Consider the following 27,458-nt stretch of genomic DNA (forward strand, 5'->3'; position numbering starts at 1 on the left):
GATCCCTTCACACATTAATTATTTTACCACTTCTCTCATTTTCCCTTTCATATTATCGTCCTTGGTGAATGATAACCAAAACATTCATGTCTGAGAACAACAGGATTTAAATTAAACTCTTGACGTCACACAATTTGTCCTCCTTCTACACTACTCCAGCAAGAATTTTATAAATTATTGGTCTCTTATTCACTGTATACAGCTTATTTACAGCTATATAGGACCTTGATCAGACCCCACCTGGAGTATTATGCTCAGTTGTGATCACCTCACTAAAGGAAAGATGTGGAAACTATAGAAAGGGTGCAGAGGAGATTTACAGGGATGTTGCCTGGATTGGGGAGCATGCCTTATGAGAATAGGTTGAGTGAACTTGGCCTTTTCTCCTTGGATCGATGGAGGATGACCTGATAGAGGTGTATAAGATGATGAGAGGCAATGATCGTGTGGATAGTCAGAGGCTTTTTCCCAGGCCTGAAATGGCTAACACGAGAGGGTACAGTTTTAAGGTGCTTGGAAGAAGGTACAGAGGAGATGTCAGGGGTAAGTTTTTTTACACAGAGAGTGGTGAGTGCGTGGAATGGGCTGCCGGTGACGGTGGTGGAGGTGGATACAATAGGGTCTTTTAAGACACTCCTAGATAGGTACATGGAGCTTAGAAAAATAGAGGGCTATGGGTAACCCTAGGTAATTTCTAAGGTAAGGACATGTTCAGCACGGCTTTGTGGGCCAAAGGGCCTGTATTGTGCTGTAGGTTTTCTATGTTTCTAACCAAGACTACCCCCAACCGAAGTAACTGAGCTGTGTGATGCAGGAGATGCTGATTAACATGCTCATTGGGAAACTGAACTCAGAGTCACGATCAATTCACTTACTGGAACACACAACAGGTGCCTTACATTTAATATCCTCTCCCAACCTGCCCCACAATGAGACCTGGAAATATCGAGTCCATATCTCAGGAGCAACCTCTCAATGAAGAAGCTGCTTTGCTTGAAACCAGACTCAGAAAGAATGGCTGCTTGCTGAACAATGGACATAAAAAGAAATGCAGAACTTTCTGAGGCGATATGTAAATTCTTCTAATCCTCATTTAACAAGAGATGTGGCACAACATTGTGGGCCAAAGGACTTGCACTGTGCTGTAGGTTTTGATCATGCTCTTCACTTATAACTGTTCTTATACAACATGAAGGCAAGCTCTTTGGCCCACCACATCTATGCTGACTATTGAGTACTAACTTTAACTACACTTGTATTGACACTATTTTATTCCAACCATATTACTCAGAACTCCCTCGATTATATTACTTACTAAACTCAAGGGATAATTTAAAATAGCTATTTAACACACCAACACACATCATGGGAGAAAATTGTACGTATGGAGGAAATCCAAGTGCTCACAGGAAGGATATGCAAGCCCTACACACAGAGCACCAGAAGTCAGAATTTGGCACAGATTCCTGGAGCTGTGAGACAGCAGCTCTTCCAATTGCACCATGGTGCCACCTTTTCTTTCAGCTTTTACACTTAACATTCAACGCAGTCGGGTAAGGGCATACTGTTCTCCTGACTCCATATAAATGACAGTTGTGCAATAAACTGACAGAGACATCTAAACTGCTTTAATACAAAAATTCAGCTATTTAGTCAAGAAAAGTAAGTAACATAGAAACATAGAAAACCTACAGCACAATACAGGCCCTTCGGCCACAATGCTGTGCCGAACATGTACTCACTTTAGAAATTACCGAGGGTTACCCATAGCCCTCTGTTTTTCTAAGCTCCATATACCTATCCAGGAGTCTCTTAAAAGACCCTGTCTGAACTGCCTCCACCACCATTGTCAGCAGCCCATTCTACGCACTCAGCACTCTGTGTAAAAAACTTACCCCTGACATCTCCTCTGTACCTACTTCGAAGCACCTTCAAACTGTGCCCTCCCGTGTTAGCCATTTCAGCCATGGGAAAAAAGCCTCTGACTATCACACAATTGATGCCTCTCATCATCTTATATACCTCTATCAGGTCACCTCTCATCCTCCGCCGCTCCAAGGAGAAAAAGCCGAGTTCACTCAACCTATTCTTATAATGCATGCTCCCCAATCCAGGCAACATCCTTGTAAATCTCCTCTGCACCCCTTCTATAGTTTCCACATTCTTCCTATAGTGAGGTGACCAGAACTAAGCGCAGTACTCCAAGTGGGGTCTAACCAGGGATCTATAAAGCTATAACATTACCTCTCGGCTCTTAAACTCAGTCCCACAGTTCATGAAGGCCAATGCACCGTATGCCTTCTTAACCACACAGTCAACTGGCGCAGCAGCTTTTTGAGTGTCCTATGGACCTGGACCCCAAGATCCCTCTGATCCTCCACACTGCCAAGAGTCTCACCATTAATACTAGATTTCTGCCACCATATTTAACCTACCAAAATGAACCACCTCACATTTATCTGGGTTGAACTCTATCTGCCACTTCTCAGCCCAGTTTTCCATTCTATCAATGTCCCACTATAACCTCTGACAGCCCTCCACACTATCCACAACACCCCCAACCTTTGTGTCATCAGCAAATTTACTAACGCATCCCTCCAATTCCTCATGCAGGTCATTTATAAAAGTCACAAAGAGAAGGGGGTCTCAGAACAGATCCCTGACGCACACCACTGGTCATCGACCTCCATACAGAACATGACCCATCTACAACCACTCTTGGCCTTCTGTGAGCAAGCCAATTTTGGATCCACAAAGCAAGGTCCCCTTGGATCACATGTCTCCTTACCTTCTCAATAAGCCTTGCTGAAATCCATATAGTGTACACTACATCTACTGCTGTACATTCATCAATGAGTTTAGTCACATTCTTAAAAAATTCAATCAGGCTCGCAAGGCATGACCTGCCTTTGACAAAGCCATGTTGACTATTCCTATTCATATTATGCCTCTCCAAATGTTCATAAATCCTGCCTCTCAGGATCTTTTCCATTAACTTATCAACCACTGAAGTAAGACTCACTGGTCTATAATTTCCTGAGCTATCTCTACTCCCTTTCTTGAATAAGGGAACAACATCTGCAACCCTCCAATCCTCTGGAATCTCACCCGTATCCATTGATGATGCAAAGATCATTGCCAGAGGCTCAGCAATCTCCTTCCTCGCCTCCCACAGTAGTCTGGGGTACATCTCATCTGGTCCCGGAGACTTATCCAACTTGATGCTTTCCAAAAGCTCCAGCACATAATTTTCCTGACTATCTACATGCTCAAGTTTTTCAATCCGCTGTAAGTCATCCCTACAATCACCAAGATTCTTTTCAATACTGAAGCAAAGTATTCATTAAGTATCTCTGCTATCTCCTCCGGCTCCATACACACTTTTCCACTATTACATTTGATTGGTCCTCTTCTCTCACGTCTTATCCTCTTGCTCTTCACATACTTTAGAATGCCTTGGGGTTTTCCTTAATCCTGCTCACCAAGACTTTTTCATGGCTCCTTCTGGCTCTCCTAATTTCATTCTTAAGCTCCTTCCTGCTAGCCTTATAATCTTCTAGATCTCTATCATAACCTAGTTTTTTGAAACTTTCGTAAGCTTTTCTTTTCTTCTTGACTAGATTTACAACAGCCTTTGCACACCACCATTCCTGCATCCTACCATCCTTTCCCTATGTCATTGGAATTGACCTATGTAGAACGCCACACAAATATCCCCTGGACATTTGCCACAGTTCTGCCATACATTTCCCTGAAAACATCTGTTTCCAATTTATGCTTCCAAGTTCCTGTCTTTTAGCCTCATATTTCCCCTTACTCCAATTAAACGCTTTCCTAACTTTTCTGTTCCTATCCCTCTCCAATACTATAGTAAAGGAGATAGAATAGTGATCACTATCTCCAAAATGCTCTCCCACTGAGAGATCTGACAGCTGACCAGGTTCATTTCCCAATACCGGATCAAGTATAGCCTCTCCTCTTGTAGACTTATCTACATATTGTGTCAGGAAACCTTCCTGAACACACTTAACAAACTCCACCCCATCTAAACCCCTTGCTCTAGGGAGATGTCAATCAATATTTGGGAAATTAAAATCTCCCTCCACGACAACCCTGTTATTATTACACCTTTCCAGAATCTGTCTCCCTATCTGCTCCGCAATTTCCCTGTTCCTATTGGGTGGTCTATACAAAAACACCCAGTAGTGTTATTGACCCCTTCCTGTTTCTAACTTCCTCCCACAGAGACTCAGTTGACAATCCCTCAATTACTTCCTCCTTTTCTGCAGCCATGACACTATCTCTGATCAACAGTGCAATGCCCCCAACCTCTTTTGCCTCCGTTCCTGGCCTTTCTGAAATATCTAAAGCCTGGCACTCTAAGTAACTATTCCTGCCCCTGAGCCATCCAAGTCTCTGTAACGGCCACAACATCATAACTCTTAGTACTGATCCACGCTCTAAGCTCATCTGCTTTGTTCAAGATACTTCTTGCAATAAAATAGACACATCTCAAACCATCAGTCTGAGGGCATCCCTTCTCTATCACCTGCCTCTCCTCCCTCTCGCACTATCTACAAGCTTTCTCTACTTGTGATCCAACAGCCCCTTCCTCCCTCTCTTCAGTTCGGTTCCCACCCCCCAGAAATTCTAGTTTAAACTCTCCCCAATAGCAGTAGCAAACCTCCCTGCCAGGATATTGGTCCCTCTCAGATTCAAGTGCAACCTGTCCTTTTTGTACAGGTCACGCCTGTCCCAAAAGAGGTCCCAATGAACCAGAAATCTGAATCCCTGCCCCCTGCTCCAATCCCTCAGCCACACATTTATCCTCCACTTCACACTGTTCCTGTCGCGTGGCACAGACAGTAATCCCGAGATTACTACCTTTGAGGTCCTGCTTCTCAACTTCCTTCCTAACTCCCTGTAGTCTGCTTTCAGGACCTCCTCCCTTTTCCTACCTATGTCGTTGGTACCAATATGTACCATGACCTCTGACTGTTCACCTTCCCACTTCATGATATCGTGGACACGATCAGAAACATCCCAGACCCTGGTACCTGGGAGGCAAACTACCATCCGTGTTTTTTTCTCGCATCCACAGAATTGCCTGTCTGACCCCCTAACTATAGAGTCCCCTATCACTGCTGCCTTCTTCCTTTCCCTCCCCTTCTGAGCCACAGGGCAAGACTCTGTGCAGAGACGCAGCCACTGTTGCTTCCCCCAGGTAGGCTGTCCCCGCACCCCCAAAAGTACTCAAACAGGAGTACTTATTGTTAAGGGGGACAGCCACAGGGGTACTCTCTAGTATCTGACTCTTGTCCTTCCCTCTCCTGACTGTTACCTACTTAACTGTCTCTTGAGGCCCTGGTGTGACTATTTGCCTATAGCTCCTCTCTATCACCTCCTCACTTTCCCTGACCAGACGAAGGTCATCGAACTGCAGCTCCAGTTCCCTAACACAGTCCCTAAGTGTGACTCATATTTCAGTATTTGGAACCAAATTTTGTCAAGTTGTCATCTCATTTGCTTACTAAAATCTTATTCTCTGAGAAAATCTTATGACATCCAAGATGACCATTTTACCTTTGCTTTTCCTGATCAATGAAAATAACATCCATATTTATCGAAATTGGGACGAATGAAGAGAAGGTAATGCAGCAAGTTAAGCTTTTCTTTGTTCCACTTTCATACAGCAAAGTTGAGCCTTCAGGGAACTCACAGGATATGGGCTTTAACCAATTCCCATCTTTAGTTTCCACTTCTGGAATTTCAGCTTGGATCTTGCAGTCACTGAAAACAAATTAAGAGTTTAATTTTCCAACACGTAAAGAACGAGCCTATCATATAAGACCTTGTCAAGAAATTTTCCCTGCTGTTTTCCATGTAATTCATAATGTCTCAAACACCTCTAAATGAGTTACTTAAGCAGATTTGTTAAAAGTAAATTGAAAGTTAGTTTCACAACTATCATGGACAAATTGATCAATAGCTACAATGATATGTGTGTTTATCTGAACGGAGGTAGAAATTTGATTGTGCTGAAAACCAAGCATTAAACTGTTGATGCATGAGAAATCCTTGAAAGCCCCCATGTTCCTCACGCAAGAAATTTCTGCAGGATCCTAATGCAATGAGTTGTGCGCTTAAACATAATAACATAAATGAAACCGAATTTCAGAGTTGCACATACCAGTTACAAGTAACCTTCTTAAATCTGAGGTGTTTACTAACTAATCACTGCATGTAGTCCTTGCAAATCTTGGGAAGCATTCAGAGCAACCATGGGAAGCTAAAACAGGGGAATAGGAATGAATTTTTTTGTGTCCAGAGACCAAAGTGATCCTTCAGTCCATAATGAATTTGCAGTAAAGGAATTTTTATGGAAATTTGTCAACTCAACCATACATAAATTTCCTGTACATTCAGACTCACATAACAATAATTTTCTGAAAATTCATAGAAACCCAACATGCTCATACATTGAAATTTTCCAAAACATTTCATACTACACACACACTTATATTTATCCATCAATCCTCAAATGCACATCGTCCAAAACACTTACACATGGAATGTCTCCAGCACATCTCACATCATTAGTTATCAAATCATGTTAAGCCAGAGGGATAAACAACAGCCTGGGTGTCATTGACCAGAAAACGAGATTGTCTATCACTGCTATTTCAGAGCACCCAGATGAGGACTACAATAGAACAGCCTGTGGATTGGCACTGATGTGCACGCAAATTGAGATGTTTGGGGCAATTTTCGATTTTCTGAAAAGCCTGAAAGAGATGGGAGATGAAGGAATGTAGGAATCTAGCTCCAATCTTGCACATAGCTTTGCCAAGTCTATTGACACCACCTTCTTAGCATGGTTATAATACCCAGCTCTATTTCAATACAAATGTATTTAATTATAGTTCAATTGCTGATTGCAAACAACTTTGACCATAAGACCATAAGACCATAAGACAAAGGAGCAGAAGTTGTCCATTCAGCCCATCGAGTCTGCTCCGCCATTTTATCATGAGCTGATCCATTCACCCATTTAGTCCCACTCCCCCGCCTTCTCACCATAATCTTTGATGCCCTGGCTACTCAGATACCTATCAATCTCTGCCTTAAATACACCCAATGACTTGGCCTCCACTGCCGCCCATGGCAACAAATTCCATAGATTCACCACCCTCTGACTAAAAAAATTTCTTCGCATTTCTGTTCTGAATGGGCACCCTTCCATCCTTAAGTCATGCCCTCTCGTACTAGACTCCCCCGTCACAGGAAACAACTTTGCCACCTCCACTCTGTCCATGTCTTTCAACATTCAAAATGTTTCTATGAGGTCTCCCCTCATTCTTCTAAACTCCAAGGAATACAGTCCAAGAGTGGACAAACGTTCCTCATACATTAACCCTCTCACTCCCGGAATCATTCTAGTGAATCTTCTCTGTACCGTCTCCAACATCAGCACATCCTTTCTTAAATAAGGAGACCAAAACTGCCCACAGTACTCCAAGTGAGGTCTCACCAGCGCCTTATAGAGCTTCAACATCACATTCCTGCTCCTATACTCTATTCCTCTAGAAATAAATGCCAACATTGCACTCGCCTTCTTCACCACTGACTCAGCCTGGAGGTTAACCTTAAGGGTATCCTGTACGAGGACTCCCAAGTTCCGTTGCATCTCCGAACTTTGAATTCTTTCCCCATTTAAATAATAGTCTGCCTGTTTATTATTTCTGCCAAAGTGCATAACCATACACTTTCCAACATTGTACTTCATTTGCTACTTCTCTGCCCATTCTTCCAATCTATCCAAGTCTCTCTGCAAATTCTCCATTTCCTCAGCACTACCGGCCCCTCCACCTATCTTCGTATCATCAGCAAATGTAGCCACAAAGCCATCTATTCCATAATCCAAATCGTTGATGTACAATGTAAAAAGGAGCAGCCCCAACACGGACCCCTGTGGAACACCACTGGTAACCAGCAGCCAACCAGAATAGGATCCCTCTATTCCCACTCTCTGTTTCCTGCCAATCAGCCAATGCTCTATCCACGTATGTAACTTTCCCATAATTCCATGGGCTCTTATCTTGTTAAGTAGCCTCATGTGTGGCAACTTGTCAAAGGCCTTCTGAAAATCCAAATATACAACATCCACTGCATCTCCCTTGTCTAGCCAACTGGTAATTTCCTCAAAAAATTGTAATAGGTTTGTCAGGCAGGATTTTCCTTTAAGGACTCCATGCTGAGTTCTGCCTATCTTGTTATATGCCTCCAGGTACTCTGTAACGTTATCCTTGACAATCGACTCCAACAACTTCCCAACCACCGATGTCAAGCTAACGGGTCTATAATTTCCTTTTTGTTTCCTTGCCCCCTTCTTAAATAGTGGAGTGACAGTTGCAATCTTCCAGTCATCCGGAGCCATGCCAGAATCTATCGACTTTTGAAAGATCATCGCCAATGCCTCCGCAATCTCCACAGCTACTTCCTTCAGAACACGCAGGGGTATTCCATCTGGTCCGGGAGATTTATCGACCTTTAGCCTATTCAGCTTCCTGAGTACTTTCTCTGTCGTAATTGTGACTGCGCACACTTCTCTTCCCCGCCACCCTTGAGTGCCCGGTATACTGCTGATGTCTTCCTCAGTGAAGACTGTTGCAAAATACTCGTTCAGTTCCTCTGCCATCTCCTTATCTCCCATTACAATTACTCCAGCGTCATTTTCTATCAGTCCTATATCTACTCTCACCTGTCTTTTACTCTTTATATACTTGAAAATGCTTTTAGTATCCTCTTTGATATTATTTGTTAGCTTCCTTTCATAGTTAATCTTTTCCCTTTTAATGACTTTCTTGGTTTCCTTTTGTAAGGTTTTAAAAACTTCCCAATCCTCTGTCTTCCCACTAATTTTTGCTTCCTTGTATACCCTCTCCTTTGCTTTAACTTTGGCTTTGACTTCTCTTGTCAACCACAGTTGAATCCTTTTTCCATTCAAAAATTTCTTCTTTTTTGGAATATACCTGTCTTGCACCTTCTTCACTTCTCGCATAAACTCCAGCCACTACTGCTCTGCCGTCTTTCCCGCCAGTGTCCCTTTCCAGTCAACTTTGGCCAGTTCCTCTCTCATGCACCTGTAATTTCCTTTAGTCCACTGAAATACCGACACATCAGATTTCGGCTTCTCTTTTCCAAATTTCACAGTGAACTCAATCATGTTATGATCGCTGTCTCCTAAGGGTTCCTTCACCTCAATCTCTCTAATCACCTCCGGTTCATTACACAATACCCAATCCAGTACAGCCGATCCCCTAGTGGGCTCAACAACCTGTTCTAAAAAGCCATCTTGCAGACATTCTACAAATTCTCTCTCTTGAGATCCAGTGCCGACCTGATTTTCCCAATCCACTCGTATGTTAAAATCCCCCACAATTATCATAACACTGCCCTTCTGACAAGCCTTTTCTATTTCCTGTTGTAATTTGTAGTCCACATCCCTGCAGCTGTTTGGAGTCCTATAAAGAACTGCCATCAGGGTCCTTTAACCCTTGCAATTTCTTAGCTCAACCCATAAAGATTCTGCACCTTCCGATCCTATGTCACCTCCTTCTAATGATTTAGTATCATTTCTTACCAATAAAGCCACGCCTCCCCCTCTGCCTACCCTCCTATTCTTCTGATACACCATGTATCCCTGGACGTTCAACTCCCAGAGACGTGCATCCTTTAGCCAGGTCTCAGTATGGCCACAATATCATACCTGCCAATCTGTAGCTGTACGACAAGATCATCCACCTTATTCCTTATGCTGCGTGCATTTAAGTATAACACCTTAAGACCAATATTTGGTACTTTTCGTTTTGATTTCACTGCAACTCATCCCAATGGCTACAAATTTGCCCCATCACCTGCCTATCTTTCCTGACATCTTTACTGCTCACTATCTTAGATTTATTTCTGTTTTCCCCTTCCTTCGCTCTGTCATTCCGGTTCCCATCCCCCTGCCAAATTAGTTTAAACCCTCCCTAACAGCTCTATTAAACTTTCCCGCCAGGATATCCCCTTCGGGTTCAGGTGTAACCTGTCCTTTTTGAACAGGTCATACTTCCCCCAGAAGAGATCCCAATTATCCAAGAATCTGAAGCCCTTTGCTTCCACTGTAGCACAGATGAACCCATGATGACTTCTCCCATACAGCCTACCATTGTCACAATATAAATTAAAAGGTGTCATAGCACCCCAGCAATTTCAAGCAGAATGCCAATAATGTTGATACCCTACCTGGCAGAGTGACACTTAATGGTATACAAATATGCTATCCTTTATGACAGCAATAATATATATTCTCCTACAGCTGGTGGTAGCATTTAAAGTTAAGTTTGGATTGCTGCAATTATTGAGCACATGCAATTAAATCCAGGCCATTTATACCAGAACTGATTACAGTAGCCCTTCATGGGTGTTTTGCAACCTCCTCCACAGTAATTTTACAACCATCCTGCAGGATAGGACAAAGCATTTGATGTTACAAAATGCTGCAATTAATGGTAGGAATCTAGGCCTTAAGTCCATATGCTTAATTGTCGAGTTCCAGCTACTTTAAATTCTGCCAAATATCCTTAAAAGCTATCTATTACAAGCCTGAGCATAACTTCAGTACATATCCAACCAGAAATACAACACAACAGGAAAACTATTAGTAGGTGGAATGGAAAATGTGCTCTAAGAGTAATGAAAAATCTCCAAATTGAGATGAGAGATTGCAAGGAAAGCAGCATATTAGTTTCAGCCTCAATTTTTTTTAAAAATAACTCTCTCCCAATTGAAGGATTCAGTAACATATGTGAGATTCAAGGCAACAACGTATAAGTTCCCTAGAGTTGCCAAGCAAATCATGTCAACAGTGCTTCTTGCAGGATAAATCCATGTCTTAATTGGTGGAAGCAACAATTAGATCAGTAGAAGGAGACAACTGAGAGGAACTTGGGAATGAGTTTCCTTGTGGTATACAGCAGGGAGAACGTTGTTGGACTTGTCTTTTTTCTTTAAGATGGTCAGTGCATAATCACTCATTGATTAACAGTATTGCACTATAAAATAGTATTATATCTTTGCTCAGTGTAACTTTCACCCCAGCCAAAACAACCCATTAATTTATACAAACACATGCACCTTTGGGGTATCAACATTCACACTACAACCAACCTGTCTTATGAAATGAAACCTCATTCCCATCCTTATCTTATGACCAAGTCAACTAATTCTTTGCAACATGCTAATAGAAACAACAATAATGGATCAGATCTCATATACTAATGGTAGCAATTCTGAAAAATAAAACATTGACATTTAGCCACTTAAACAACTATCCATCAGAACTGAATACAAATATCTAATCAATTACCTACAAAACTAAATAATAATCGTCACTTGCACTCAAGCATTAACGTAGCTATCATGAAAAACAAAAGTGCATTACAAACTCATAACTTTTAAACAGAAGTGAACATTTTGATTAACACTTCAAAGGAAAAGCAGCATCTGAAAGGAGTCATAGAGACATAAAGCACAGAGATAAGCCCCTTCAGCCCTACTCATATATGCAAATTAAGTTGTCAACCAGAACAAGTCCCATTTACCTGGGTTTGGACCACATCCCTTGAAATTGTCCTATCCATGTACCTATTCAAATATGTTTTAAACTATAATTGTACCTACAGCTACCACTTCATCCGGAATATCATTCCACATATCCACGATCCTTTGTGTGAAAAGATGGCTCTTCAGATTCCCTTTAAATCTTTCCCTTCTCTCCTTAAATCTGCACCCTCTAGTTTTAGATTTCACTGCCTTGGGGAAAAATACTAGACTATTTGCCTAATCTATGCTCCTCAAGATTTTATATGTCTCTATAAGTTCACATTTCGGCCTCTCATGTTCAAGGAGAAAAGCCCCAGCCTATCCAGTCTCTCCTTACAACTTAAGCCTCTTAGTCCCAGTAACATGTTTACAAATCTTTTCTGCACCCTTACCCTACATATAGCTAGAACTCAAAACTGTGCACAGTATTCCAAATGTAATCTCACCAATATCTTGTACAATTGTAACATGCCATCCCAACTCTTGTATTCAGTATCCTGACTGATGAAGGCAAGCAGGCTGAACATCTTCATCACCCTGTCTACATGCATTGCTGCTTTTAGGAAACTATATAGTTGTATATCTTGTTATCTTCTACTATACTCCCCAGGGCCCTACAGTTTACTGTCCAGGTTTAACTTCAGTGCCAAAATACAATACTTCGCCTCAATTGTATTCCATCTGCCATTCCTTGTCTACACTTTCCCTTTAATTTAGATCCTGTTGTAATCTTAGATGGACTTCTTCATTCTTCATTATGTCACGAATCTTGATGTCATCCTCAAACTTAATACCCATGCCAACTACGTTTTCATCCAAGTCATTGATTATCAGGATAAACAATGTGGACTGCTAGTCGCAGTCCTTCAATCTGAGAAATAACCCTTTAGTACAACCTTCTGATTCCTTTTACCAAGCCAATTTTGCATCCCATTGGGTAGCTCACCCTGTAACATATATGATCTAACCTTCTGAACGAGCCTATCATATAAGACCTTATGTGTATATAATGTCCACTGTCCTGTTCTCATTAGTCATCTTAGTTACCTCTTCAAAAAAACTCAAACTCATGAAACACAATTTCGCACACAGAAAACCATACTGACTATCCAAAGCAGTCCTTCCTTTTCCAAATGTAGGTATTTCCTGGGATACCCTTCCAGTATTTTTCCCACCATTGATGTTAGGCTTACTAGTCCAGGCTTGTTCTTACAGCCCTTCTTAAATAAAAGCACAATGTTATCCATCCTCCAGTCTTTTGGTACCCCACTTGCGGCTAACGATAGTATGAATATCTCTGCCAGGGACACACCAATTTCTTCTCTACCTTCACACAATGTCCGAGGACACACTTGGTCAGACCATCAGACCATAACACACAAGAGCAGAAGCAAGCCATTTGCTCCACCGAGTCCACTCCACCATGCCACCACAGCCAATTCACCTCCGCCTTATCCCTGTTTTCCTACCTTCTCTCCGTAACATTTCACACCCTGAATAATCAAGAACAGATCAACCTTCACCTTAAATAGACCCAATGACCTGGCCTCCACAGCCATCTGGGGCAACGGATCCCACAGATTCCCCACTCTCTGTCTAAAGAAATTTCTCCTTATCTCTATTCTAATTGGGCATCCCTCTATTCTGAGGCCGTGCGCTCCGGTCATCGAGACCCCACAAGAGAAAACATCCTCGTCACATCCACTCTATCTTGGCCTTTCAATATTTGATAGGTTTCAATGATATCCCTCCTCATTCTTCTAAATTCCAGTGAGTAAAGGCTCCTCATATGATAAGCCTTTCATTCCTGGAAACCTTCTCATGAATACCTTCTGAACCCTCTCCAATGTCAGAATATCCTTTTTTAAATAAGGTGCCCAAAAATGCTCACAATATTCCACATGAGGCCTCATCAGTACTCCTTAAAGCCTCAGCATTACTCCTTACTTTTATATTCTAGTCCTCTTGAAATGAATACTAACATTACATTTGTCTTCCTCATTATTAGAACATAGAACATATAACATAGAAATCTACAGCACATTACAGGCCCTTCAGCCTACAATGCTGGCCGACCATGTAACCTACTCTAGAAACTGCCTAGAACTACTGATTCTGTAAAGATCCTTACTAATGCCTCCACAATCTCTTCAGCTACCTCTTTCAGAACCTTGCGGTGTAGTCCATTTAGTCCAGATGACTTATCTACCTTCAGATCTTTAAGTTCCCCAAGCACCTTCTCCCTGGCCATAGCAACTGCACTCCCTTCTGCCCCCGGCACTCTCGAACTTCGGACATACTGCTAGTGTCTTCCACAGTGGCATTTTTAATTGTCTTCTGTTGTTTTTTTAAAGTTTCCCAATTGTCCAACTTCCCAATAATTTTTGGTCTACTATATGCCCTTTTATGTTCACTTTGACTTCTATTGTCAGCCATGGTTGCGTCATCCTGTATTTAAAATACTTCTTCTTCTTTGGGGTGTATCTATCCTGTGCCTTCCGAATTGTTCCTAGAGCCTCCAACCTTTGCTGCTCTGCTGCCATCCCTGCTAGTGTCCCCTTCCAATCAACTTTGGCTAGCTCTTCTTTCATGTCTCTGTAATTCCCTTTACTCTGCTGTAATACGGATACATCTGACTTTAGCTTCTCTGCCTTAAATTGCAGGGTGAAATCTCTCATAATATGTTCACTGTCTCCAAAGGATTCCTTTATCTTAAACTCCTTAATCAAATCTGGTTCATTACACAACACCGAATCCAGATTAGCTGATCCATTAGTGGGCTCAATCAGAAGCTGCTAAAAGCCGTCTTGTAGGCATTCTACAAATTCTCTCCTTTGAGATCCAGTATTACATTGCACCCCACCACCATACTGGATCACAGGCTGCCGACACCAGCTCTCCAAGGTCCTCTGTCCTGGGCCATTTTCAAGTTGTTCAAGTTATCTCCTGGTGTAGCCCATCTTCTTGGTGTATCCTATCTTTCCCAGGGATGAGGACTTTGGAGTTTCTATTAGTGATTCTGTAGCACTGGGTTTTTACAGGATGAAGTTGCCAGTCCCATGCCCAACCCTCCTCCTTTCACAGCGGGCTTGGAACCATCCATGGCAGAGTTTTGAGATCAAGTACAAACCTGATTTTCTCAATCTACCTGCATATTGAAATCCCCCATGACTATCGTAACACTGCCCTTTTGACATGCCTTTTCTATCTCCTGTTGTAATTTGTATCCTCATCCTGGCTACTGTTCGGAGGCTTGTATATAACTCCCATCTGGGTCTTTTTACCCTTGCAGTTCCTTAACTCTACCCACAATGATTCTACATCTTCTGAATCTATGTCACCTCTTTCTAAGAATTTGATTTCAACTTTTTAAAAAAGGTCACACGACACCCTCTGCCTATCTACACAATGTGCATCCTTGGGTATTAAGCTCTCAACAATAATTTTCTTTCAGCTATGACCCAGTAATGCCTACAATGTCATACCTGTTAATCTTTAACTGTGTTACAAGATAATCTACTTTATTCTATATAACACCTTATATTCAAATATAGCACTATTAATCCTGTACTCATCATCCTTTTTCATTTTGTCATTGCAGCTCATCCCATTGACTGCAATTTTGCCTATCATCTGCCTGTCCTTCTTGACAATCTCACTACATACTACCACTGCTTGTAAATCAACAGCCCTATTCTTCATCCTATCACTCTAATTCCCACCCCCACCCCCGTTAAATTAGTTTAAACCCTCCCAAAAAGCTCTGGCAAACTTGTATGCAAGGATATTGGACCCCCTCAGGTTCAGGTGTAAACTGTTCTTTTTGAACAGATCATACCTTCCCCAGAAGAGATCACAAGGATCCAGAAATCTGAAACCCTGACCCCTGCACCAGTTTCTCAACCATGCCTTCATCTGCCAAGTCATCCTACAGGTCCACAATCTCTTATCCGAAATTCTGAAATCCGAAAAGCTCCTAAAACCGAAGTTTTTTTTGTGGAGTGTGGAGCGTGTCGTAACAAGGCTTGTTTGGCGCGCTAACAGCTGACGTCACTGAGGTGTGACGTGGCAGCACTAGCAGAGGCTGCCAGACATCATTTGTCGCTCAGCACTTGTATTGGTTACACATGCATTTGCTGTTCGCTGATACTTTGTGTTCACTGTTGACTTTGTGTTTAATTTCAATGTGAAAATGTCAGAAAGAGCTGCAGATACCCCTATGGGTAACAATGAGAAAAAGAGAAGGAAGCATCTATCAATATCAATAACGCAGAAAGTGGAGTTATTGCAGAAGCTTGACCGTTGTGTGTCTGTGCAGCACCGCAGAAATTTAAGAAGTGTCACGGTGTAAAATATCTGAAAATCTGTGGTGAAAAAGCTTCTGCTGATCATGAAGCAGCTGAAAATTGCAAACCCCATTTCCAGAAAAGTTGGGATATTTTCCAAAATGCAATAAAAACAAAAATCTGTGATGTGTTAATTCACATGAAACTTTATTTAACTGACAAAAGTACAAAGAAAAGATTTTCAATAGTTTTACTGACCAACTTAATTGTATTTTGTAAACATACACAAATTTAGAATTTGATGGCTGCAACACACTCAACAAAAGTTGGGACAGAAGCATATTTACCATTGTGTCACATCACCTTTCCTTTTAATAACACTTTTTAATCGTTTTGGAACTGAGGATACTAATTGTAGTAGATTTGCAATTGGAAATGTTGTCCATTCTTGCTTGATATAAGACTTCAGCTGCTCAACAGTCCGCGGTCTCCGTTGTCTGATTCTCCTCTTCATGATGCGCCATACATTTTCAATAGGAGATAGATCTGGACTGGCAGCAGGCCAGTCAAGCACACACACTGTGTGTCTACAAAGCCACGCTGTTGTAGCCCATGCAGAATGTGGTCTGGCATTGTCCTGCTGAAATAAGCATGGACGTCCCGGGAAGAGACGTCGCCTTGATGGCAACATATGTCTCTCTAAAATCCTAATATACGCCTCAGAGTCAATCGTACCTTCACATACATACAACTCACCCATGCCGTGGGCACTGATGCACCCCCATACTATCACAGATGCTGGCTTTTGCACCTTTTGCTGATAATAATCTGGATGGTCGTTTTCATCTTTGGCACGGAGAACTCGATGCCCGTTTTTTCCAAAAACTAGCTGAAATGTGGACTCATCTGACCATAGCACACGGTTCCACAGTCTTTCAGTCCATTTGAGATGAGCTCGGGCCCAGAGAACTCATCGGTGTTTCTGCATAGAGTTGATGTATGGCTTCCTCCTTGCGTAATACAGTTTCAAGTTGCATTTCTGGATGCAGCGATGGACTGTGTTGAGTGACAATGGTTTTCCGAAGTACTCCCGAGCCCAGGTGGCTATAATTGTCACAGTAGCATGACGGTTTCTTAGGCAGTGCCACCTGAGAGCTTGAAGATCACACACATTCAACAGTGGTTTCTGACCTTGCCCTTTACGCACTGAGATGTCTTTGAATCTTTTCACAATATTATGTACTGTAGATGTTGAAAGACCTAAATTCTCTGCAGTCTTGCGTTGAGAAATGTTCCTTTTGAACTGACTAACAATTTTGGCACAAAGTGGTGAGCCATGGCCCATCCTTGCTTGCAAAGACTGAGCCTTTGATGGACACTACTTTTATACCCAGTCATGATACCTCACCTGCTACCAATTAGCCTGCTTAATGTGGAGTCTTCCAAACTGGTGTTACTTGAGTAGTCTGTGCACTTTTCAATCTTATTTTAACTCTGTCCCAACTTTTGTTGAGTGTGTTGCAGCCATCAAATTCTAAATTTGTGTATGTTTACAAAATACAATTAAGTTGGTCAGTAAAACTATTGAAAATCTTTTCTTTGTACTTTTGTTAGTTAAATAAAGGTTCACGTGAATTAACATTTCACAGATTTTTGTTTTTATTGCATTTTGGAAAATATCCCAACTTTTCTGGAAATGGGGTTTGTACATTGACGAATTTGCCAAGATGATATCTGATAAAAACCTTAGCCTTGAACAAATTTACAATGTTGATGAAACAGCTTTGTACTGGCGCTACGTTCCTAGATGAAATTAACAACGGCAATGTGACATCTATATTACAGCCTTGTGACCAAGGAATTTTACGATTGCTTAGACATAAACCTATGTTAATGAGACTGATGACACTTGAAGAAGTCTTTAAAACCGCCGTCTGTCGTCTGTCATAGTGCTGCTTCATAACTTGAGAATCCTGTTCCTGGCCCATCAGGTACCTGTGGAGTACTTAGCTTTGTTTGCCAAACGTAATGCAACTTAACTAGACGTACCGTACGTACTTAGCTTAGTTTGAACCTGTATATGTCCTAGAGTATTTACGTTCTACATTTATTCCAATAAGTCATTTACCATGTGTTTGATTCAGTTCATTTGAAGCTGTATATTTTTATGTTTTATTAAATGTTTTTGTTGGAAATAAAATGTACTAATGTATTTACGGTCTATAATTATCCCACTATTTCACTTATCAGTATATTACTCTATAAATAAACTGTAATAGTATTTGTAGTCTTTATTTATCCCACTTAACTATACGTTTTGTGTTCACTGTTGACTTTGTGTTTAATTTGTGAAAATGTCAAAAAGAGCATGGATCGGGAAAACCCAGAAGTTCTCTCTCCAACACTTGTTGTTTGAGCATGCACAGACTTTTTTCCTGTTATTATTCCCTAAACAATACAGTATAACAACTATTTACATAGCATTTACATTGTATTAGGTATTATAAGTAATCTAGAGATGATTTAAAGTGTACGGGAGGATGTGCGTAGGTCCGGAGCTCCCCTGGGTCCTAAAGTCCACATGCACTGAAACAGGTTAATTATCAATATAATTATCAATTTTCTGAAATCCGAAAAATTCTGAATTCCAAAGTGCAACTGGCCCCGAGGATTTTGGATACGGGATTGTGGACCTGTATTTGTACCCACACTGGCACGAGGTATAAGCAACAATCCAGAGTTTGCTACCCTGGAGGTCTTGCTTTACAGCTTTGTTCCTAGCTCCTTAAATTCTCTCTTCAGGACCTCCTTGCTTTTCCTACCTATGGAATTGGAACAAATACGTACCAAGACTTCTGGCTGCTCACCATCCCCTTTTAGAATGTCATGGACTCAATCTGAGACACCCCTGACCCTGACACCTGGGAGGCAACATACCAACTGCTGTCTCTATCGCGTCCACAGAATCTTGTGTCTACTACTGTAACTATGGAATCCCCTATGACTATTGCAGTCTTCTTCCCTCCCATTCCCTTCTGAGCCATGGCACCAGACTCAGTGCCAGAGACCTGGTCACTACAGCTCCCCCCACCGGTAGATCATCCCCCTCAACAGTATCCAAAAAGGTACATGTACCATTGAAGGAAACAGTCACAGAGTACTTTGTACTGGCTGCTCATTTCCATTCCTTCTCCTAACATCACCCATTTTCCTGACTCCTGCAACTTAGGAATGACTACCTCCCTATCTATCTATCTATAGCTCCTATCTGTCATCTGCTCAGCTTCCTGTACGAGCTGAAGGTCATCGAGCTTCAGTTCCAGTTCCTTAACACATTCTCTGAGGAGCTGCAACTTGGTGCACCTGGTACAGATGTGGTTATCCAGGAGGCTGGAGAATTCTGGAGGCCCAGAATTCCCGTATCTCATACAACAAACACAACACAGCCCCTGGAGCCATGCACTAACAGACAAAGAATGAAGAATGAAGAGGAAGAAGAAGAAACTTACAAGATACGTACCTCACCCACACCTGTTCTCGTCAAACCCTCCCCTCTCTTAACACTGGTCCACTCACACAGTGGTTGTTCCACTTGCCCCTGCTTTATTTTTATTTGCTCTTGTTAATGCATGAAGCCTCCTGCACCAATTCGACTGTGACTGCCCAGGGAATTACCCACCTTTATGCACATTGAGATCACCAGTACCTCCTCTTTTGTAAAGTGGATACATTCCAAAACATCACTATTCTCTGAACTCCCAAGCTTCCAAAACTACCTTCTTGGTAAACACAGATGAGAAGTATTCATTTCAAATCTCACCCATCTCCCGTTGTTCCACACAAAGATGACTAAACTGATGCATCAGGAGTCCTAATCATGCCCTAGTTACCCTTATATAATCTTGTAGGATTCTCCTTTACCTTATCAGCCAAAACTGTCTCATGCCCCCTTTCTGCATTCCTTTTTCCCTCCGAAGGGCATCGCTGTATCCCTTATACCCCTTAAGGGATTTACCTGCTAACAGCTTCTCCCAACAAAACATGGCAGGTTCCAGTCTAATACAATCAAAATTAGCCGTGCCCGATTTTAGAGCTTTAAATTGGGTATACCAGTACTATCCTTGTCCTTGAATATATTAAAACTAATAGAATTATGACTATTGGTCCCAAAGACCAGAACGTTTTTGCATCTCTTTCAGTTTATTCTGTTACTTATTTATACCAACTTCTGTTTTATACTTTCAAAGTCCAATAACTCTCACATTTTCTTTTTTTTCCAAATTGCAGCATGTTTCTAAATATTCTCTGTTATTTTATGAACCTAATGAAAAGACACTAGCAATAATTAACTTCATGTTAGAATAAGAGTAAACAAAAGAAATAAAATGTTCAAACCTTAAATAGTTTAAACAAGTAATTTGGACTGTTGCTGAAGTCTCCCTGTTTAGAGGAACTGGGTTCAGGTTCACAAAGTGGGGATCTATAATCATTTTAGGGATATGTATGATACCATTCACAGAAATTACTCGATAAGGGATGCTCTTATCCTCATTAATAAACATGGGTATTTCAGCCTCATAATTGCCTGGGCAACCTGAAAAATATGCAAGCAGAGAAAAAATATTATCAGTTTTGGAGGTAATATGATACAAATTATTGACATTCTCCCCAATTCACCAGAAACTCCCTCTGCTCTATCCTCACAGAAATATATGCAAACATTAAAATAATTTTCAAACAAGCAAGGAATACCATTTAAATGAAACAAATTAACATAGAAAAAGCTAGATCAGATAAAACATGTGTAGCCTCCCTGGCCAGCCTCGGGGTCGCTCGGCTCGCTGTCGTCTAGGGAAACAGCCCTCGGCCCTGGCAAACTGGGTAATTAGCTTGCGTGGATGCTGTGTGATGTACCCCACCCCGCCCAAATAACAGACAATACACCAGATATGATTAAATGATTTACAGTTTATAGATATTACTGGAACTATATAATTAATAGAGAATAAAATATAAAAGGAAAATAAAAGTCGCCACACTCATCAAAGTTCAATCTCTTCGTGCACAAACAGTTGGAGCTCAGGACCCTTCTTCTTCACCCTGCAACCCCTCGCACCACCTCAACCAGCCACCTGGGACCAACAACAGTGGTCGACCAGACGCTCCACACGAGTCCGTCTCCGTTTCCTCTCCTCGCTGAACGCACCGCTCGGGATCTGACCCCGTTAGCAGACGTCACAGCACCTGGTCCATCCTCTGTCTCTCTCTCCCACCTTCTGCCCCCAAAACCCCGCGCATACAATCTCTGACAGACACCCCACAGGCATAACAACTAACCTAATTGGTTCATTTGTCCTCTTATCAGTAGATAATCCAAAACAAACTGCCAGTGCAAGAACTTTCTCAGTGTTTAACATAACAAAGAAGCATTCCCAAGTATAACATAACAAGGAAGCCATTTTAATTAGCCTACACAGTAACATAAATGACGAAACCCCCTTACACATGCAACATTTTTGAGGTGGTAATAAGATGTAATAAGTGTTTTTATTTTGATTAGTTTTGGAGTTTGCAAAACATAACAAGCTTCTAATTTAAAATAATCTACCTGTTTTAATCTACAACACTTGGATTTTAAAAATGGATTTTGTGATGAAGCAAACTGAAGCTCTTGAAATTAATGGGGCTAATCAGCTTAACTTCAAATACTTGGCAATATAAAGACAATTCTAAATGTAAACACCTACATGTAACTAGCATGCAGTAAGTTTTGCCTGAATCTAATCTATATCTCTACGTCTACTCATAATACAAAGCAGGATACCTTTTATAATATTGGAAATAAGATTTTGTGGCTAACGTAAAGAGAAATTAACAGGTGATGAAAGTGATATTTTTTCCACTGGAGAAGAGATTTAAGTATTTTGAGGACAATAACTCTTGGGTGCTTAGTTTAGACACCTACTTTCTGAGGCATATTACTGCACAAAGGTAATTCAAAGACAGAAGAATGACCCTGAAATGCATGGCTCAAAGTTATGACAGCTGACTTGGGAATATAGTTGCTTATGGAGAATGGGGTTGGGTGGTGGCAGGTTATATGAAAAGATGTGCTTAACTTAAGCAGCTCAAGGATAATCTTAACAGATATTGTACATCAAACTTATATGACAGGTGAAGACTCAAACACCTGATGTCATTTATAACATTTTGGAGCCATATGGCATGTATTGTATGAATTTTGCATAATTTTTTACAATGTTGAATACCATTCAATTAATTTCTGGCCATCAAATAGCCTTCTAATATCTACAATGAATACACTAGAGTTTCTTAAGTAATTATGCTTTATAACTTTCTCTCTCTGATGGACCTTTGTAATGACTTTAACTGATTGTTTTCAAGTGAAATTTACAGCAGGTGCTAAAAAAAACTTCAATTCACTTTGCTATGAGAAAAACAAGAATTTTAAGAACAACAAAATAACAAGATGATGAAATAATTTGCAATTAAATCAGTTTACAGCCAGTTACTTTTGCTTCTGAGAAGTAAGTCACTTACCACAGGCAAGAATCTAAGGTACTACTGTGGTTTCTGAAACAGCTTCAAAAGAAAATTATTTTTAAAAGCATATTTTCACATTAAATACCTACGTGGGCAAAAGCCAACTGTAATGCAGTGTCTTTGGCTGGGTTGAAGACTCCCATTAAAGTCATAGATTCTGAAAATACCCTCATCGAGAGCTTTGTTTTGTTGACTGTTTAAATCGAAAATCCATTTTACCTCTTTACTCGAAGTATTCAGTATTTCAATTTTCTTTCAGATTATACAAAAATAAAAATAAAACAATGGTCAATAACGCTTTTCTTCAATTAAGACAAAGAAAATGTCACTTTTAGATGGTAAGAAGAAGTACTAATTATAGACATAGAATATGATACCTTTATAAAAGATTCTGCTGCAATAACACCTAAATCATTGTATCCTGTCATTAGGGAGAATTCCACCTTTGTAGTTGAAAGTTCAATTGGTGGATAAAGTGCTGAAAGATGAAGTTAACAATTTTGTTGATTTCTCATTTTGTTTCAAGTAAAGAAGTAATACAAAATTTTATGAATGATAAAATGAATAATATGAAAATATATCAAAAAATTAAATATTATCTAAATTAAAAGCAATATATATTAAAACAACAAACTACAGATCAGGAGGGAGATCAAAATTTGATTCTCACTAGATTAGATAATTAAGACACATGCAGAATTAAGATAATCCAAATAAATTATAAAACACTGCAACAGGTTTAAGGTTTCAACATGTGAAACTGATCAAAGTGTAGAATACCAGCATTCAGAATGGATCTCATTTGCCCTCATTTAATCTTACTGGTAAAATCCACAATGGTTACACAAAATTTTAACAACACTGCATTTTTACATGGATTTATAGAAGTACTGCTCTTAAATTGCAGGAAATAACACAACAGACGATTCATTAAGGTCTTCTTCACTTTATCTAAGGTGCCCTTTGAAACTGTGAGTAATTTGTGTAATTCCATTGCAGTTCTATGGGTTTTGAGGTGACTGATGCAGCCAATGAGGTACCTGCAGTCACAGTTACAAGAGAATCAGGAGGTCCTTGATCGGGATGGCAGCAGTGTGGTATGGGAGGTAGTACCTCCTTCTGTGATTTACGCTGTGAATCTATGGAGCCCAATGAATGAACTCAAGGCCCTAAATGTTTCCCTGAATGCTCCTTCTCGGCTTTGATTTATCATTAGCCAGGAATTTCCATGAGTCAGTGGAGATGTTGCACTTTTTCAAGTTGGCTTTGAGAGCTTTCTTTTATCTATTCCTTCTGATCACTTGGCAATTCCTCAGCAGAGTGGAGCTCAGAATAAAGTATCTATTTTAAAAGTCTTATATCAAGCATATTGTTGGTTCATCATAGCTAACTATGTGTAATTGATGCATTAATGCCTTAGACGTAGGCCTGGGAGAAGAAACTAAAAAGCTTCATTCTTGCTTCAGATAAATAAGGAGAATCCTGAAAAAACATGTTTTTTTGGTACAAATGCTTAAAATATCTGCAATAAGTAATCCAGAAGTGTTCACAGAAGTATTCAGGAGACCACCTGTAGACCACATTTTTTGTGTTCACACACTTCAAATGGTGAAAGGCTGTTCTCCCTCTCCAATCAGGCTTTTCTGAAATCCAAGTAGACCATGCACAATGATTTGTATTACTCCTTATAATTTCCTTGATGCTAGTCTATAGATCATGCCCATTATGTACATGTATCTGGATGAATAGAACAGGGATTTAGGGACCGGCTATTTCCCTGCTGAAAGAATGCAGTTGAGAAATACCTCAGTGATAACTGTCCCTGTAGTAATCAGCAGGACCATCCATCTACTGTTTTTACTTTAAACATATTTGTTTTTTCTGTGAAAATAGTCATGATACCGTAAGTTTTAACAAATAAAACCACATAACAACTCATTTATTGAACACCAAAAAACTGAACACAAGGAGTGTTAATAAGCCTTTACATAATTATGTCATCAATCAGACCAGTCTCTTAAAGTAAAACCCCAACTCAATGTCGGTGGTCGCGAATTATGTACTTTCCACCAATTACATAACCCTACACAGCCCCCCCCACCCCCACCAGCATTCACTAAAACCATTAATGGGAGCCTGTCTGGAGCTCAAATGAGCTGCCGGGCTCAGGTCCTATATTCCAAGGCTGGAGGAACAGCAGGTACCTCTGGCTCATCCAGAGGTGCGTTGACATGCTCATGGTCATGTCATGATGGCAGGAGCATAGCAGTAGAATCCTCCAAATCCTGGTAGGCCAGTTTAAGGCAATCTACCAAAATACATTCAGGTTTACCCCTCTTATCCATGATAAAAGTCTTTTCTCTCTGTTCCAAAGCACAGAACAGGCCTAAGGGGATGTTGGTGTGCATTAATGTGGACAAAAACAAACGAGGTGGAATGTAGGGGGAAACCTGTAGTCAATCACAAATACGAGAAAGTCTGCAGATCCTGGAAATCCAAAGCAACACAAACAAAACACTGGAGCAGCTCAGTAGGTCAGGCAGCATCTATGGAGAAGAGTAAACAGTCAATGTTTCAGGCTGAGGCCCTTCTTCATGACTGAGAAGGAAGGGGAAACATACTAGAATAAAAAGATCAGAGGAGGGGAAAGAGGCCAGCTGGAAGGTAATAAGCAAAACCAGGTGGGTGGAAAAGGTCAAGGGATGGAGAAGAAGGAATCTGATAGGAGAGGAGAGTGGACAATAGAATAAAGGGAAGGAGGAGGGGACCCAGGGGAAAATAATAATCAGGTGAGAAGAAGCAAAAGTGGGGGAGGGCAGGGAAATTTGTTCACCAGAAAGAGGTGTTGGAGGGTACCCAGACGGAATATAAAGCGTTGCTCCTCCACCCTGAGGGTGGCCTCATCTTAACACAAAAGGCGGCCATGGATCAACACGTCAGAATAGAAATGAGAATCGGAATTAAAATGTTTGGCCACTGGGAAGTCCTACTTGTAGTGGATGTTGCAGAAGTGCTCAATGAAGCGGGTCCTTAACTTACAACGGGTCTCACCAACGTCTGGAGACAAACTATCAACTGACATCTTTTGTAAACCTATTGCATTGATTCCCATGGTTATCTCAGCTATATCTATTCCCACACTATCTCCTGTAAAAATACTATTATTCCCTTTTCTCAATTTCTTCACTTCTGCCACATCTGTTCCCAGGACACAGCTTTCCATTCCTGGACATCAGTGATGTCCTTTTTCTTTAAAGAACAGGTTTTCCCTTTCCCCACTATTGATGCTGCCCTCACTCACATCTCCTCCAATTCCCAAAACCCCATCTTCCCACCACTTTAATAGTTATGGAGTACCTCTTGTCCTTATCTACCACTCCATCAGCCTCTGCATCCAATACACTATCGTCCATGACTTCCAGCATCTACAAAGGGCTCCTACCACTAAACATATCCTTACCAAACCCCACCCCCCACACTTCCTGCGGGGATCACTCCCTCTGCAATTCCCTTGTCCATTCATCCCTCCCAACTAATCTCCCTCCAGGCACTACAAGGGTTTAAGTGCTACACCTGCCTATATATTTCCTCCCTCAGGGCCCCACACAGTCCTTCCAGGTGAGGCAACACTTCACCTGTGAATCTGCTATGGTTGTCCATTGTGTCCGATGCTCCTGATGTGGCCTCCACTACATTGGTGAGACTCATTATAAATTGGGGGACCGCTCCGTTGGGCACCTCTGCACCATCTGCCACAAGGGGACTTTCTGATGGCCAAATATTTTAATTCCTATTCCTGTTCTGACATGTCGATCCATGGCCTCCTCTTGTGCCAAGATGATGCCATCCTCACGGTGGAGGAGCAACACCTGAGTTCCTCCAACATTTTGGGTGTTTTCCTGAGGAAGTAGGGGTGCATCTGTGCCTCTTCGTAATTGCACTAACATGTTAGGCCTGGGTCAGGTCCTCCAAAATGATAACACTGGGGAATATAAAGTTGCTGATCCTCTCCACTTCTGATGAGGATGGGCTCATGGACCTCTGATTTCCTCCTCCTGAAGTCAATAATCAGCTCCTTGGTTTTGCTGACATTGAGTAAGAAGCTGTTGCTGTGGCATCACCCAGCCAGATTTTCAATCTCACTCCTATATGCTGATTTGTCACCACCTACAATAGTGATTTCATCAACAACTTGAATATGTGCTTAGCCACACAGTCATAAGTATGAAGTGAATAGAGCAAGGGGGCTAAGCACACAGCCTAGTGGTACAACTGTGTTGATGGAGATTGTAGAGGAGATGTTGTTGCTAATCTGAATTGACTGGGATCTGCAAGTGAGAAAATCCAAGACCTAATCCCACAGGAGGTACTGAGGCCAAGGTCTTGAAGCTTACTGATTAGTTTTGAAGGGACAATCATATTGAATACTGAGGTGTAGTTAATAACGAGCACACTGATGTATGTATTTTTGTTGTCCAGATATTCCAGGATTGAGTGAAGAGCCAATAACCATATAACCATATAACAATTACGGTACAGAAACAGGCCATCTTGGCCCTTCTAGTCTGTGCCGAACTCTTACCCCATCCTATTCCCACCGACCTGCACTCAGCCCATAACCCTCCATTCCTTTCCTGTCCATATATCTATCCAATTTAACTTTAAATGACAACATAGAACCTGCCTCAACCACTTCCTCTGGAAGCTCATTCCACACAGCTACCACTCTCTGAGTAAAGAAGTTCCCCCTCATGTTAACCCTAAACTTTTGTCCTCTAATTCTCAACCCATGCCTTCTTGTTTGAATCTTCCCCACTCTCAATGGAAAAAGTCTAACCACGTCAACTCTATCAATCCCCCTCATAATTTTAAACCCCTCTATCAAGTCTCCCCTCAACTTTCTACGCTCCAAAGGATAAAGACCTAACTTGTTCAACCATTCTCTGTAACTTAGGAGAT

General features: G+C 41.2%; 1 protein-coding gene across 1 annotated transcript in view; it reads right to left on the reverse strand.

Annotated features, from left to right (window-relative positions):
- Positions 1-27,458, reverse strand: part of LOC140199082 (cilia- and flagella-associated protein 47-like) — a 697,686-nt gene that overhangs the window by 493,202 nt on the left and 177,026 nt on the right. The window contains exons 23-26 of the mRNA XM_072260570.1: positions 22,877-22,977; positions 22,589-22,751; positions 20,331-20,529; positions 5,584-5,790 (exon numbers count right to left, since the gene is read on the reverse strand). Of these exons, the coding sequence (XP_072116671.1) occupies positions 5,584-5,790; positions 20,331-20,529; positions 22,589-22,751; positions 22,877-22,977 (670 nt within the window). The remainder of the gene's footprint in view (positions 1-5,583; positions 5,791-20,330; positions 20,530-22,588; positions 22,752-22,876; positions 22,978-27,458) is intronic.

Source organism: Mobula birostris, chromosome 6 (genome assembly GCF_030028105.1).
Source record: "Mobula birostris isolate sMobBir1 chromosome 6, sMobBir1.hap1, whole genome shotgun sequence".
Classification (NCBI taxonomy): Eukaryota; Metazoa; Chordata; class Chondrichthyes; order Myliobatiformes; family Myliobatidae; genus Mobula; species Mobula birostris.